The sequence below is a fragment of the Pituophis catenifer genome, unplaced genomic scaffold, assembly GCF_029215685.1.
Source record: "Pituophis catenifer annectens isolate HBS135680 unplaced genomic scaffold, rPitCat1.0.hap2 SCAF_1, whole genome shotgun sequence".
In the NCBI taxonomy this organism is placed as follows: Eukaryota; Metazoa; Chordata; class Lepidosauria; order Squamata; family Colubridae; genus Pituophis; species Pituophis catenifer.
Window position 1 is genome coordinate 275,600,838 of NW_027256881.1, and position 12,422 is coordinate 275,613,259.

At 36.7% G+C, this 12,422-nt stretch overlaps 1 protein-coding gene across 4 annotated transcripts in view; it reads left to right on the forward strand.

Moving 5' to 3' along the window:
• The window catches only part of DGKZ (diacylglycerol kinase zeta), a 119,342-nt gene that overhangs the window by 77,933 nt on the left and 28,987 nt on the right, over positions 1-12,422 (forward strand). For all 4 annotated transcript variants that reach the window (XR_011599954.1, XM_070936227.1, XM_070936233.1 and 1 more), the window contains exons 4-15: positions 1,465-1,542; positions 1,954-2,010; positions 3,371-3,439; positions 3,908-3,979; positions 5,373-5,489; positions 5,710-5,781; positions 7,411-7,506; positions 7,594-7,676; positions 9,123-9,183; positions 9,788-9,901; positions 10,045-10,185; positions 12,243-12,321. Coding sequence is in view for 3 of the 4 variants with exons in the window: in XM_070936227.1 (XP_070792328.1) it covers positions 1,465-1,542; positions 1,954-2,010; positions 3,371-3,439; positions 3,908-3,979; positions 5,373-5,489; positions 5,710-5,781; positions 7,411-7,506; positions 7,594-7,676; positions 9,123-9,183; positions 9,788-9,901; positions 10,045-10,185; positions 12,243-12,321 (1,039 nt within the window). In the remaining variant the exon portion in view is untranslated. The remainder of the gene's footprint in view (positions 1-1,464; positions 1,543-1,953; positions 2,011-3,370; positions 3,440-3,907; positions 3,980-5,372; positions 5,490-5,709; positions 5,782-7,410; positions 7,507-7,593; positions 7,677-9,122; positions 9,184-9,787; positions 9,902-10,044; positions 10,186-12,242; positions 12,322-12,422) is intronic.

Below are 12,422 nucleotides of genomic sequence, written 5' to 3' on the forward strand. Positions count from 1 at the left end.
TTATATATGGAAGAAGTATATATTAGTCTTCTAGGAAGGACAGCACCCTCTCTGCTAGGGTTACAGAAAGCTCTTAAAACCTGGCTTTGGTCCCAGGCCTGGAGTTAATGTATTATTGTATTTTCTGGAGCCTGTTTTGTTTGATTTGTATTGCTTGTGAGATGATTTCAGTCTGAGTTGTTTTGTTATGTTTTATCTGTTTTTATAGATTGTTTTTGTTTTTGTTTTGTATGCTATCCAGAGTCTTTTGGAGTTGAGTAGCTATAACAAGCTTGAATAAATAAATAAGATTAAAGGTGGAACTGCTGCCCATTAAAGATTAGATGAGTTTCTACGGTATATACCAGCCCACCTGTCTGAATCAATATAAATGTGTACAGTAAAACCTCAATTTTACAAATCATTTGCAAGAAATAGTGCCTGTTGTAGACAAATGTCCATTAAATATGAATTTAGACAATTGATCTACTTTGCATTATCTGCCTAATTACATCAGTTGTCCCAGCTGCATCAAAACAACAATCTATCCATTATTAGAAATGGAGACCAAACTAAAATTTTGTTTGTGGCATCCAACATTTGCTGAATGAGTCTGTAAAATTGTTGATAATCCTATATTGTTGATAATTGTAGATGTTGTTGATAATTCTGAGTGTTTATTTCCCTTTCAAAATCTCACTGTGCTTTCTGTTGAATATTTGAAGACATTTTTTTCTGTCCCAGAATTTTTCTTCAAAAGCAGAAGCAAATTTTTGCAGTTCCCTACTATTGCACAATCTTGATCTTAATCTCTCTCAATCAAATAATTTATTCTAAATATTGTATGCATGTTCATATACAAAACAAAATAAATATGTACTATGCATTTGTAATTTTTAAAAAGTGAACATTCGTGAAAAGAAAGATATCCTAACAAAGAAAAACATGAAAGAAAGTAGTTAGAAGCCTGATATTTGACTGACAGTCTTCATTTGATGCATTTAAATGTTTTAATTAGTTTGCAATTTATTCATTTATTCCGTGATGCTTGAAAAGTGACATCCAAGTTAACAGAATTATGAATGTATTTATTTATCAAAAAGACTTTTATGGCCACCTCTCTTAAAACACATCTCTGGACAATTCACAGCGGAGATGTATAAAAATATATTTTAAGACATCTCTTTATTAAACCTGGGGGATTACAATCTAATTCAGATTTGGTTGCCTCTTCTGAATTCTACTTGATTCATTATGATCAAGCAATGGGGGAAGACATTGTGCTCCATATCTCAAGTCACCTTGAGATGCCTTCCTTGCCTGACATTTATATAAGGATGGAAATATGCAGACTAAAAAAAATGGCTTTGATCTGCAAGGTTTTTTATATGTTGGAATTTATTCCATCGAATCATTTTTCTGGATAATTTGCAATCTTCTCAGGCACTGGTTGATTGTATAAATATTATGTTTCCTTTGTTGCAGCAAAAACCTATGTCCAAGCGCAAATGTGCAGCCTGCAAAATTGTAGTCCACACACCCTGCATAGAACAATTAGAAAAAGTGAGTAGACCATCATGAAAAAGGCTCTGCTGTATTTGATTCCATCTTGCCACAACCAAAATCTGAAAAATACTTACCTAATAGGATAAATTCATAATTCTTTTGTTTTTAATTCTTTGATCCTAGCTTAGTATTCTGAAGGCCCTAGATTCAGTTAAATCTAAATTTATTTCAATCCAGACATTACCAGTTAAATAATCCTGGTTGGAGAACTGGGAGGTATCCTGTATTACTGCTATTTAGAGAAGATTGTAGTGAGCTAGACAAATTCAAATTGCATATCCTGTAGTTTCATATATTCTTCTTCTATACTTTTTCATTGAAGCTATTTAGAGGGAGGAATGACAGAAGAAAAATATCAAAATAGACTGTTATTCATAGAATTAAATCCTCCTCCTATTAAATCCTCAGATTAATTTCCGATGCAAGCCTTCCTTTAGGGAATCTGGATCAAGGAATATCCGGGAGGTAAGAACTGCATGAACTAGTTAGGATTTTGTTAAAAGTGGGGGATTTTTAAAAATATGCAGCTTCATCCCAATGCGTTTAAAATATTTGGCGTAAATTTGTAGCAGAAAATTGTAGCCAAGTCTAAAGCTGTACTTTTCCATGAACATAAAATATAAATATGTTTTTGGAATAGAAGGCTACTATGATGCATGCCTTTTTATCTTCGAGAATCTACACTGCTCAAAAAAATAAAGGGAACACAAGCAGAAGATATCCGAGATCTGAATGAATGAAATAGCCTTATTAAATACTTTGTTTGTTACATACAGTAGTTTTGTGTTCCCTTTAGTTGTTTGAGCAGTGTATAAACTACTGTATGTAAAGAACAAAGTATTTAATAAGGCTATTTCATTCATTCAGATCTCGGATGTCTTCTGCTTGTGTTCCCTTTATTTTTTTGAGCAGTATATATATTCGTATAGTGAGAAGTAATAAATTTTGCGCTAAGCAGTCTCTCTGGTTCAAAAATTGCATATGTAGTAGTCATGGATAGATTTTCTTAAAGAAAATAATAAGATATTATTATAGGAATAAATGAATAAATGCATGCTATCTGGTTAGTCATTACAATTGTTCATTTTTAGAACTATTACTTATGGTACTCATACACTGAATCTGTATTAATGAACTTGTTTATCAATATAACATTTCATTAATCTTATACTTGAAATTTTACTAGTGTAACCTGTGAATTTTTATAAGAATAGTGACTCTGAAAGTAAATCCAACTTTGCTACAAAAACAGTTGACTTTTTCCAGTCATTAGATAGTGTTTATTCATCTGCATTAACTCTGTTTCTTAAACTTATTCCAGGGTGTTAGCTCCCAAGCTATATAATATGTTTCATCAACAATATTGACAGAATCTTTGCATGGTTCTGTATTTGATGGATGGTGTTTAAAGCCTACAGAAACCATATTGTACCTTCCTTCTTGAAGAGAAATGGGTCTACATGCCATTTGGGGAAATGTGACCAGCATTTTGTGCAGCCTGTGTAGTATAAGTAACGGTCTTGAAAGTACAAGATAGAAAAACCCGAGGCCGCATCTATTATTGATAAGAAAGGCAGTGCTTGTCTTTAAACTTGGATGAAGAACAAAAGTAATCTCCCTGAACTAATTCCTAAGGTCACTTATGTAACATTTCCCCTACCTCCCAACAAGAACAAACTGTGAATGGTATCTAATGCATGTCTTCATTTGCCAGCTCTTACCGGAACACCCAACAGCTTAATATGTAGCAGCACTGAAAGCTGTTGTGTTCCTTCCTGTTCCTTTGTTTCTTTTTTCCTGAACTCACTCTCCTCTTTCTTTGTAGCCTACTGTTGTGCGGCATCATTGGGTACACCGGAGACGCCAGGAAGGGAAATGTCGACAATGTGGAAAGGTGAAGAAAACAGTCCATATATGTATCAAGATCTTATCAAGTTATACAGAGAAAGGGGGGGCGGGGTTTAAGAGGAGCCGAACTTAGAGTGGAACTGGTGAGAAACTATATTGGACTTGCATCTTCGCATAATATTCTTTATTCTACCAAATAAAAATAAAAAAGATGCTATACAGTGTGATTGATTTTTATGAACTATTATCTTTCAGACTTTGATAAGTTTTTTTCCACATACCGTTTAACTGGATCGTACTGCTAATTCATTGGTGATTTGTTGGGTTTCCAGAAGTTAACCTTCAGAAAGTTCCAGAATCATGTAATTGAAGGACATTTGTGTACTAAATTTATAAGTGTATATCTGTTGCAACATACAAAAATATGATTATTTAGTAGGCTTTCTACTTTTCACTGTAATGCAAAATGAAAAAGGAAACATTAATAATGTTTTTTTTTCCTTCGTCTGTCCAGGGTTTCCAGCAGAAATTTGCCTTCCACAGCAAGGAAATTGTAGCCATCAGCTGTTCCTGGTGTAAGCAGGCAGTGAGTACAGCGTGCATTTGTTTACCAAGATACTATTCTCTTTTTCTCTACTTCCATTTGCCCCAGAAAATGATGTGCTATTTATTGAAGGTTTTTTAAATTAGTTTTTGCATCATGATTTTACTTGTGTATGTAAAAGTATATGGTTTTATCATTGTAAATTCTTGGCTGCAATATTTCTTCTTCAAGGAGAAAAGTGGAGGGAAAATAATGTTGAGAACAGATCTGTTCAGAATGGGGAAAATTAGGAATTAAAATACAGGTCATTCTTGCTTACCAATGACACCTGGGACCAGCTACTCTGGTCACTAAGCACCACAGCTTCTAAGTGAAAAATCGTGTGACTGCACAAGATAAAAACTCACTTCTGCTTCCATTGTTAAGCAAATCACCACAGTCATTAATTGGGATATCGTATGATGGCAATTTCTAATTTCACTTCTACGTTCTCTTTTAATTCTGCTTCTTGAAAGTCGATTGTGAAGCACACAAATGGCAATTACATGACCATGGGATGTTGTAATGGTTCTAAATGTGAAGATTGGTCACAAAGCTTTTTTTTTCAATCATTGTAACTTTGAACAGTTATTAAATTAAGATACTATAGTTAGTAAGCGAGGATTACCTATAGTATCTGAGGTGCAAAAACTAGTCACTCACTTTTTACTTTCTTATATATTTCCCAAGAGTATTGTTGGCTTGACTGCTAGTAAAAAAAATCTGAATGTAGTATTACAAGAATGTAGTATTTTTTTTGTGTGAAGGGAGGGAGAGAGAGAGATGCAAAGCTAATTGCTCTTTTCTATATTAATATTCTGACATAGGAGTGTATTTAGAAATGCAGAATGCAGAACTCCTGCACAGGGAAATATAAAAGAAATTCCCTAACATCCTGAAATAGTATCATCTTTCCCACCATCTCAGCAGTCTTCCTGTAAAGGTTCAGGCAGACAAAACAGGAACTATAAGTTCTCAGACCAGGACAAATGTACAGTGACTTTCAAAAACTTCAAGGCCATTAAGCACTGAGCCAAGTTTCTGGTTATTCAGTAGGGCAGGAGGAAGAAACTTCAAGTTAAAATTCCTGAAGTCTATTTTTTTTCCCCTTTGCATAGCAATGGATAATAGACTATTGTGTTATAGCTTTATTACTGTCTGTTCTAAATATTCTAATCTAGTTGAGCTACATCTGAGAGTTTTCATCCAAGTCAGGCCCAGGAATTGTGCTAAGTCATGAAGTCCCCAGAATCCGAATTTAGGATGATAAAACCTAGCACTTAAATCTGATTTCCAAACCTTTCTGCTTACAGGAGTACACTAGTCCAATATTGGGAACAGGCTCATAGAGGCAGCGATTGTTCTTAATCAGTTGTGTTCTTTTGCTTCTTTTCAGTACCACAGTAAAGTTTCATGCTTCATGCTGCAGCACATTGAAGAGCCCTGTTCACTGGGGGCACATGCTGCTGTTGTCATCCCTCCCACCTGGATTTTGCGTGTCCGTCATCCCCAAGTATGTTGCAGTTTTAGGTTTTCTTTATCCCTGTGCAAATTTCTCCCCTAAATCCATTTATCCTTACTTACCATATGTGTTAAGAGCAATGCTCAAAAGTTCCCAACAGAATTCAGGGAATGGTAGTCCTAACACTTCTGGAATGTGGAGGAGGTACTTTAAATTAACTCCTGATTTACATGGTTTGCTCTTTCTGTCCCCCTCCCTCTTCTCTCTCTAGAACCCTCTGAAGTCAAGTAAGAAGAAAAAAAGGACTTCCTTCAAACGGAAATCCAGCAAGAAGGGACCTGAGGTCAGAGATTAAAACTGAGAAGTTGAAAGAATACAAAGAACAAAATGATGAGCGGGCAGTCCCAAAGAAACAATAGGATAAAAAAAAATCCTAGGAAATTGGCTAATGCTTTTGTATGTTTGTGCATTAATTTGCTAGACAGAAGTGGGAAAAATGCCCCTTTTTTTAATACTGAAGTGTTACATTCATTTTAGTTTACAAAATTGCCTCTTTGGTATTCCTGGGCCGTAAGTCCATCTAGGAGGCTGTCTGGAAGCCCTTCAGGCAAAGAACTGCCTTCTGTTTTCTCCCAGCCAGACCCTAATAAAATATTTGCAGACCAGTAACTTTTCCTAAAGACTAAGGAAAAATAGTCCAACAGAACTGAAGCAAATTGGACAATGCCATTTAGCATAGAGGTGAATAATGTGTGGCTCTCCAGATATTACTGGACTATCATCCCAGTAGCCTCTATCAGTGGCCATGCTGGGATGAGACTTCTGAGAGCCATAGCAGAGTCCTGTTACCACCCCTTGGTTATTATGATAAATATAAATATTAAAAGTGGACATATCCAGTGATGAAATTCAATTTTTTTTCTACCGGTTCTGTGGGCTGGGCTTGGTGGACATGGCAGGGGAAGGATACTGCAAAATCTCCATTCCCACCCCACTTCAGGGGAAGGATACTGCAAAATCTCCATTCCCTCCCCACTCCTAGGGGAAGGATATTGCAAAATCTCCATTCCCACCCCACTCTGGGGCCAGCCAGAGGTGGCATTTGCCGGTTCTCCAAATTACTCAAAATTTCCGCTACCAGTTCTCCAGAACCTGTCAGAACCTGCTGGATTTCACCCTTGGACATATCTTTCTCTAAACTTGCAGTAAAACTGCATTATCCTGCTTACAGATAGTGATAAAAAATAGTCATTCCTTATTAAATATGTATTAAAAACAACAAAGGAAGCTGATTAATAGTGTCTTGATTCCAAATGTTTTCATAGAAACGAGGATTACTTATAGTTATTGATTACAAAGGCTAGATGTTGTTCCCTCAGAACTTCAGAATACTGATTGCTGGAGAACGGGGGGATATCACTGCACTTATGTTTTACTTATGGGCATCCTACAATGTCTAATTGACTAATTAGACATAGAAAGCTGAACTGGGTAAGACCTAATTTATCCAGCAGAGTTGTTGTATTTCTTTAAATATTTTTAGCTCCGCTCAGATATAAAGGTCTATGGATATTTTGCTCTTTCACAGCAGGTAATCCAAAAGGAGATTGTTTATTGCTTAGAAAAAATGAGAATTGAAGCCCAAAAGGGAAGAAAAGCTAAAAACAGTTTTTCTGATGAAATGTAGATGCCTGGCTGGCTTTACAGTAGTTAGATCTCCATCACTTCCATGATTTTTGTTCTTGTTTTTATAGACCTTGACATAAAAGGCAAGAAAGGTCTTCTTTTCTACAAAAATAAAACCCAATTATTGTTCATATTCCTAGTCAAACCTAGCACTTGCATTTGTTCCATTTTTGGGTTGTCAAAAAAGTACAAGGAATTTAGTGACTATAACATCATGTGGGCAATGTAAATCCCATGGGAAAAACCTGATTTCTTCATTTGTCATTCTGTAATTCATCTTTTTTAGGAAGGAAGATGGAAACCTTTTGTTATCAAGCCCATCCCAGCACCTCTCATGAAGCCGCTGCTTGTGTTTGTGAACCCCAAGAGTGGTGGGAATCAGGTAAAATTACTTATCCAATATTATTTCTCAAATGCCATATGGGCTCTCTGTTAGCCTTCTTCAGCATGTTTTCTTCCATTCTTTTAGGGAACAAAGATATTCCAATCTTTTATGTGGTATCTCAACCCTCGGCAAGTTTTTGATCTCAGCCAGGGAGGTCCCAAAGAAGCGTGAGTAACAATTAAGAGTCTGAACCTCACACAAGTACATTCTTCATTTCCAACTGACACAAACAGACCTGAAATCATTGGAAAAATATTTTTTATATTTGCCTTCTAAAATAGGCAGAGTGGCACTTTAGAATTAGAAGAGTGAATGATCTTAAAGAGTACTTGATGAGGTGACATTGTTGAACTTCTAAATGTAGATCTCAAGGCCATGCAGCTGAGATCCCCATACAAGTTATTTTCAACTGTTTAAATTGAGATTTTCATCCATTGTCATTCATGCTATCTCCTAGCTACTGAAGAGTGCCCAATAAAAGGGGAAATGCTGGTATAAAGGGGAGAAGAAGAAGTAACCAATCCTGTGGGTTACTTTTAGTTAAGCTAAAAGAGTTTCAATTCTCCCAGGGGAACAAACAAGCATTGTGGCTGAATTTTCAGTTGTCCAGGTTTTCCATTCTACAATATTGTAGGAATGAATTTGATCTCTTCAAGAGAATTTGGGAATGTATAGGCTTAGTCCAGTGAATAAGGAGGAAAACCCCTGAATCCCTTCTTCTTGGACCAAGCCTGTATTCCCTGTTATCATGAGGACCCAGATCGTTGGGGGCAATATGCTGGCTCTGTAAACCACTTAGGGAGGGCTGTAAAAGCACAGTGAAGTGGTATATAAGTCTAAGTGCTATTGCTATTGCTACATGGAAAGGAGGCTCATTTTTTCCTTTAGGTAAGGAGGAAGAGCTGCTTCATTATATAAAGGAGAAAGCGTAGAATTACTGCTTTCTGCTCCAATGAGAAAGACAGTCTGCAAAGGAACAGATAAAGAATAAATCATTCCTTATCATTGCTGCTGCCAAGAAATCTATTATGTACAGGAAGAGACAAGGAACAATTGTTTCCTGTCATATCTTGCATGCACATGCCCTTGTGGAGAGAGGAGCAGGGTTGGTAAAAAAAAATAATAAGGTAGACTTTTACCAGGGTCTCTGAAGATTAGAAGCAGCTATTCTATAAATTACATCTGGCTTTTGCACTGGAGCTTCCCCCTTGCCTGCTCTAGATGGTGCTCTGAAGTGGAGTACTAAGCACGGTACTGAAATAAGCTACTTCAATACATTTTCTACCCATGCCCCTTTCTGCTCCTTGGAAGAAGGAAAATCTTATTCCATTAAGCTAACAGCCAGAGAGAGAACATGCACAGTTCAAACCACAAACCTTTACTCCCTGTCACTCACTTTTCATAACTTGGGTATGCAGCTTCTTTCAGCTATGGAGACAAAGCTGAAGAATTATTCTAAAGATACATTTTTTAAAATTATTTTTTACTTGAACTAAACTTCATTTCTAAAAATAGCCTATGGAAATGTGTACTTCCCCCTGATATTTATTTTTTTAGGAGGAATGAGGTTCAATACATAAAAATAAGTGATGCTCACTCTGGGTTTTGTGCAGGTTGGAGTTGTATCGTAAAGTACACAACTTACGGATTCTGGCATGTGGAGGAGATGGTACAGTAAGTAGCTATGTCCCCTTTCCTGTGTGATAAGCTGTGATAAGGTACATATGCATCAGTAGCAGAACTTGGGTCAGTATCCAGATAGTTCTGTTGCATTGAGTTACGTGTGAAGAATTGTCCACCAAATTTCTTAATACAGACATATGCATTCAGGGCTACCTGTTCAAGGATACAGAGCTGTTTACATTTTACCTAAAGCACTAATGCAGCAATGTATTAGAGAAGGGCATTTCTATGAGCACTGTCTGGTTGGTTTATATTAGTTCTTGGCCTACTACTTTTTTACCTCTGGAGCATATACTATTTCGATATGCTGTGGCCCTGCAGGCCTGTCTAAATTGTAGTCCTGTCTAAATTGTAAACCAACAATTGTAACAAATATTGTTTTTAATTGATTTTGGTTAGTTGTTGGGTTAATTGGTAAATAGCATAGCCCCTGAGAAAGCCTGCCATCTTTCGTAACTCTTCTTTTTATACTTACTGGGCTGGCTCCTGTGGAAGTATATAAAAAATGCAATAAATAGCTGAAGCAACTGAGCAGATATAGGAAATTCCGGCCAAAATTCTGTCTGAATCTGTTATGTCTTTCCTGGCTGAGTAGGTGGGATGGATCCTGTCAATTTTGGACCAGTTACGCCTGAACCCTCCACCTCCTGTGGCCATTCTTCCTTTGGGGACAGGAAATGACCTAGCAAGAACACTGAACTGGGGCGGGGTAAGAATTTGCCAATTCATTACAAGTTTAGTATTTGTCTATATTCCAAGTCAGCACTATGAACGGCGCTAAGTAGATTGAAGGGAAGTTATTTGTTTCCATTACCTTGTCTCAGTTCTCACAGAGAACATGTCAACCCACAGGGATATACTGATGAACCATTGTCAAAAATCCTGTCTCATGTAGAAGAGGGGGAAATTGTGCAACTTGATCGCTGGAATCTACAGGTAGACCCCAAACCTGAGGGAAATCCAGAAGAGAAGGATGAAACAGCCACAGATAAGGTGAGCCCCAGAGCTATCATCACTAAGTTAATAGTAATGTCATATCCAGATAGATCAGCTGCTCACTCTCACACCCAACATGTTGTACTTTATAATTTATTTCATAATGGTCAAGTATAATTAGATATGAGTTAAATATAATGAGAAATATTCTGTGACATCATAGAAAATATACCTTGCTCCCTAGCTAAGTTTAATGAATTGTGTAAGTGAGGCAACAGGAAGAAATAAATTCTAAAAATGGGTGGGAAAAGGATCAATAAACATAATCTAAATCCAATAAAATAGATAATATTCTCTAAAATCTGCCTTTGTGCATCTAATGTGCAATGATTACACTTAAGCAGAGTTGCTTACTGTCATAATTCATCACAAGTACAATAGAAGAATAGAATTTTCAGTTCTGTGTTCAGCTATAGGAAGGCTAACTGTCATTTCCTAGTTAGATCAGGTGTAAGCAGTCAAAATGATAACACATTTACCATGTATAAATTTTATTTGATGCTGCCTGTTTGTTTATTTATTCATTTATTTATCAAACTTGTTTGCCGCCCATTTCACCCTAGGCGGCTTACAGGGAATTACTGATGATACCCAAATCTTTTTCTGCGAAACAGTGTCAGGTAATAATATATCTCCACTGAATAGCTGCTATTAACACAAATAGAGTAGGTAAAGGATAATAAATTGAAACTGTTGTCAGAAAAAGTACAGAAATTCATTACGATGCAATCTGGTGTGCTTCTGGAACTAAATGTTTCTGGTTTTCAAGGTTGGGATAACAGATCGTAGCACCTTTTTATCAAGAAGAGAGTAAGGTTGTCCCTCACTCTCCCTGACTAAATTGAAAAGTCAGAAAGGCAGCATACTAGGAATGCTTTTGTTGAAATAAAGATCTCCATGTAATATAGAGCCTTAATAAAGTGGATTTCCAGATTTCACAGTCAGCAGCTGTACTTGCATCTAGGTATACAAAAGGACAACTTTCCTTCTATTCCTGGGCGGAAGGTTTGATGTGAGAGAGAAGGGGCTGGAGTCACTGTGAATGCCCTGCCCTCTCCCCAGTTTAAAGCTCCACCCATTCTCCTGAATGCTATTGTGAAAAACCGTACGTGTGTGAGAGGAGGAAATGCTTTAAGCTATTGCCAGTTCTTCATTACTTTTGCTCCAATTTGGCCTTGCAAAGAACTTCCCATTCTCTGGAGTTTCAGATTCCAAACGCATCCTTAGAATTTGGGAAAAAAGGTAGGTTGGAGTAAAAAAACAAAACTATTCTCCTTTCGAAGCATGACTTAAACATGAATATGTGGGAATACCTACAAGAATTTCTTACCTACCTAAGAATTTCTTCTCATTGTTTAGAATTACTGTGATTTAAGAGCCTCAGAGTCTCAGCTAAAACAGCTTTTGTGAGAATCTCAGGAACACATGATTTGGTATTACAAGTAGTCCTCAACTTATGACCACAATTGAGCCCAGAATTTTTGTTGCTAAGTGAAACATTTGTTAAGTGAGTTTTGCCCCATTTTACAATCTTTCTTGCCATATTTGTTAAGTGAATCACTACAGTTGTTAAATTAGTAATCCAGTTGTTAAGTGAATCTGGCTTCCCCATTGACTTTGCTTGTCAGAAGGTCACAAAAGATGATCTCAAGACCCCATGACACTGCAACCGTCATAAATATGAACCAGTTGTCAAGCATCTGAATGTAAATCATGTGACCATGGGGATGCTGCACCGATCGTAAGTGTGAAAAATGGTCATAAGTCACTTTTTTCAGAACCATTGTAACTTCGAATGGCCACCAAACAAACTGTTGTAAATTGAGGACTATCTCTATATGGTATTCTCATAGAGAAGTTTCTGCATTCAGAATTTCATTTTCATGCAATCAATATCAGAAGAGACTTTAATAGATGAAGGAGGTGAGGGTTTATATTCACAGTTCTAAACTGCTTTTTTTATTCCATACATATATCTGTATACCAAAAATGAGTATAAAAAAACTCATTCTGTCTTTCAGTCCTGGGTTAACTGTTCTGTTTGTCTATTTCAGCTCCCTCTTGATGTCTTCAACAATTATTTCAGCCTTGGTTTTGATGCTCGAGTGACACTGGAATTCCATGAATCTCGAGGTAAATGTCAAAGTTTATGCTTTGCAGATTATGTTAGGGCTGGGCTGATTGCTTGAGTAATGCATACAACTTTGACTATGGAGGAGCTAAAGTCAGAAAGG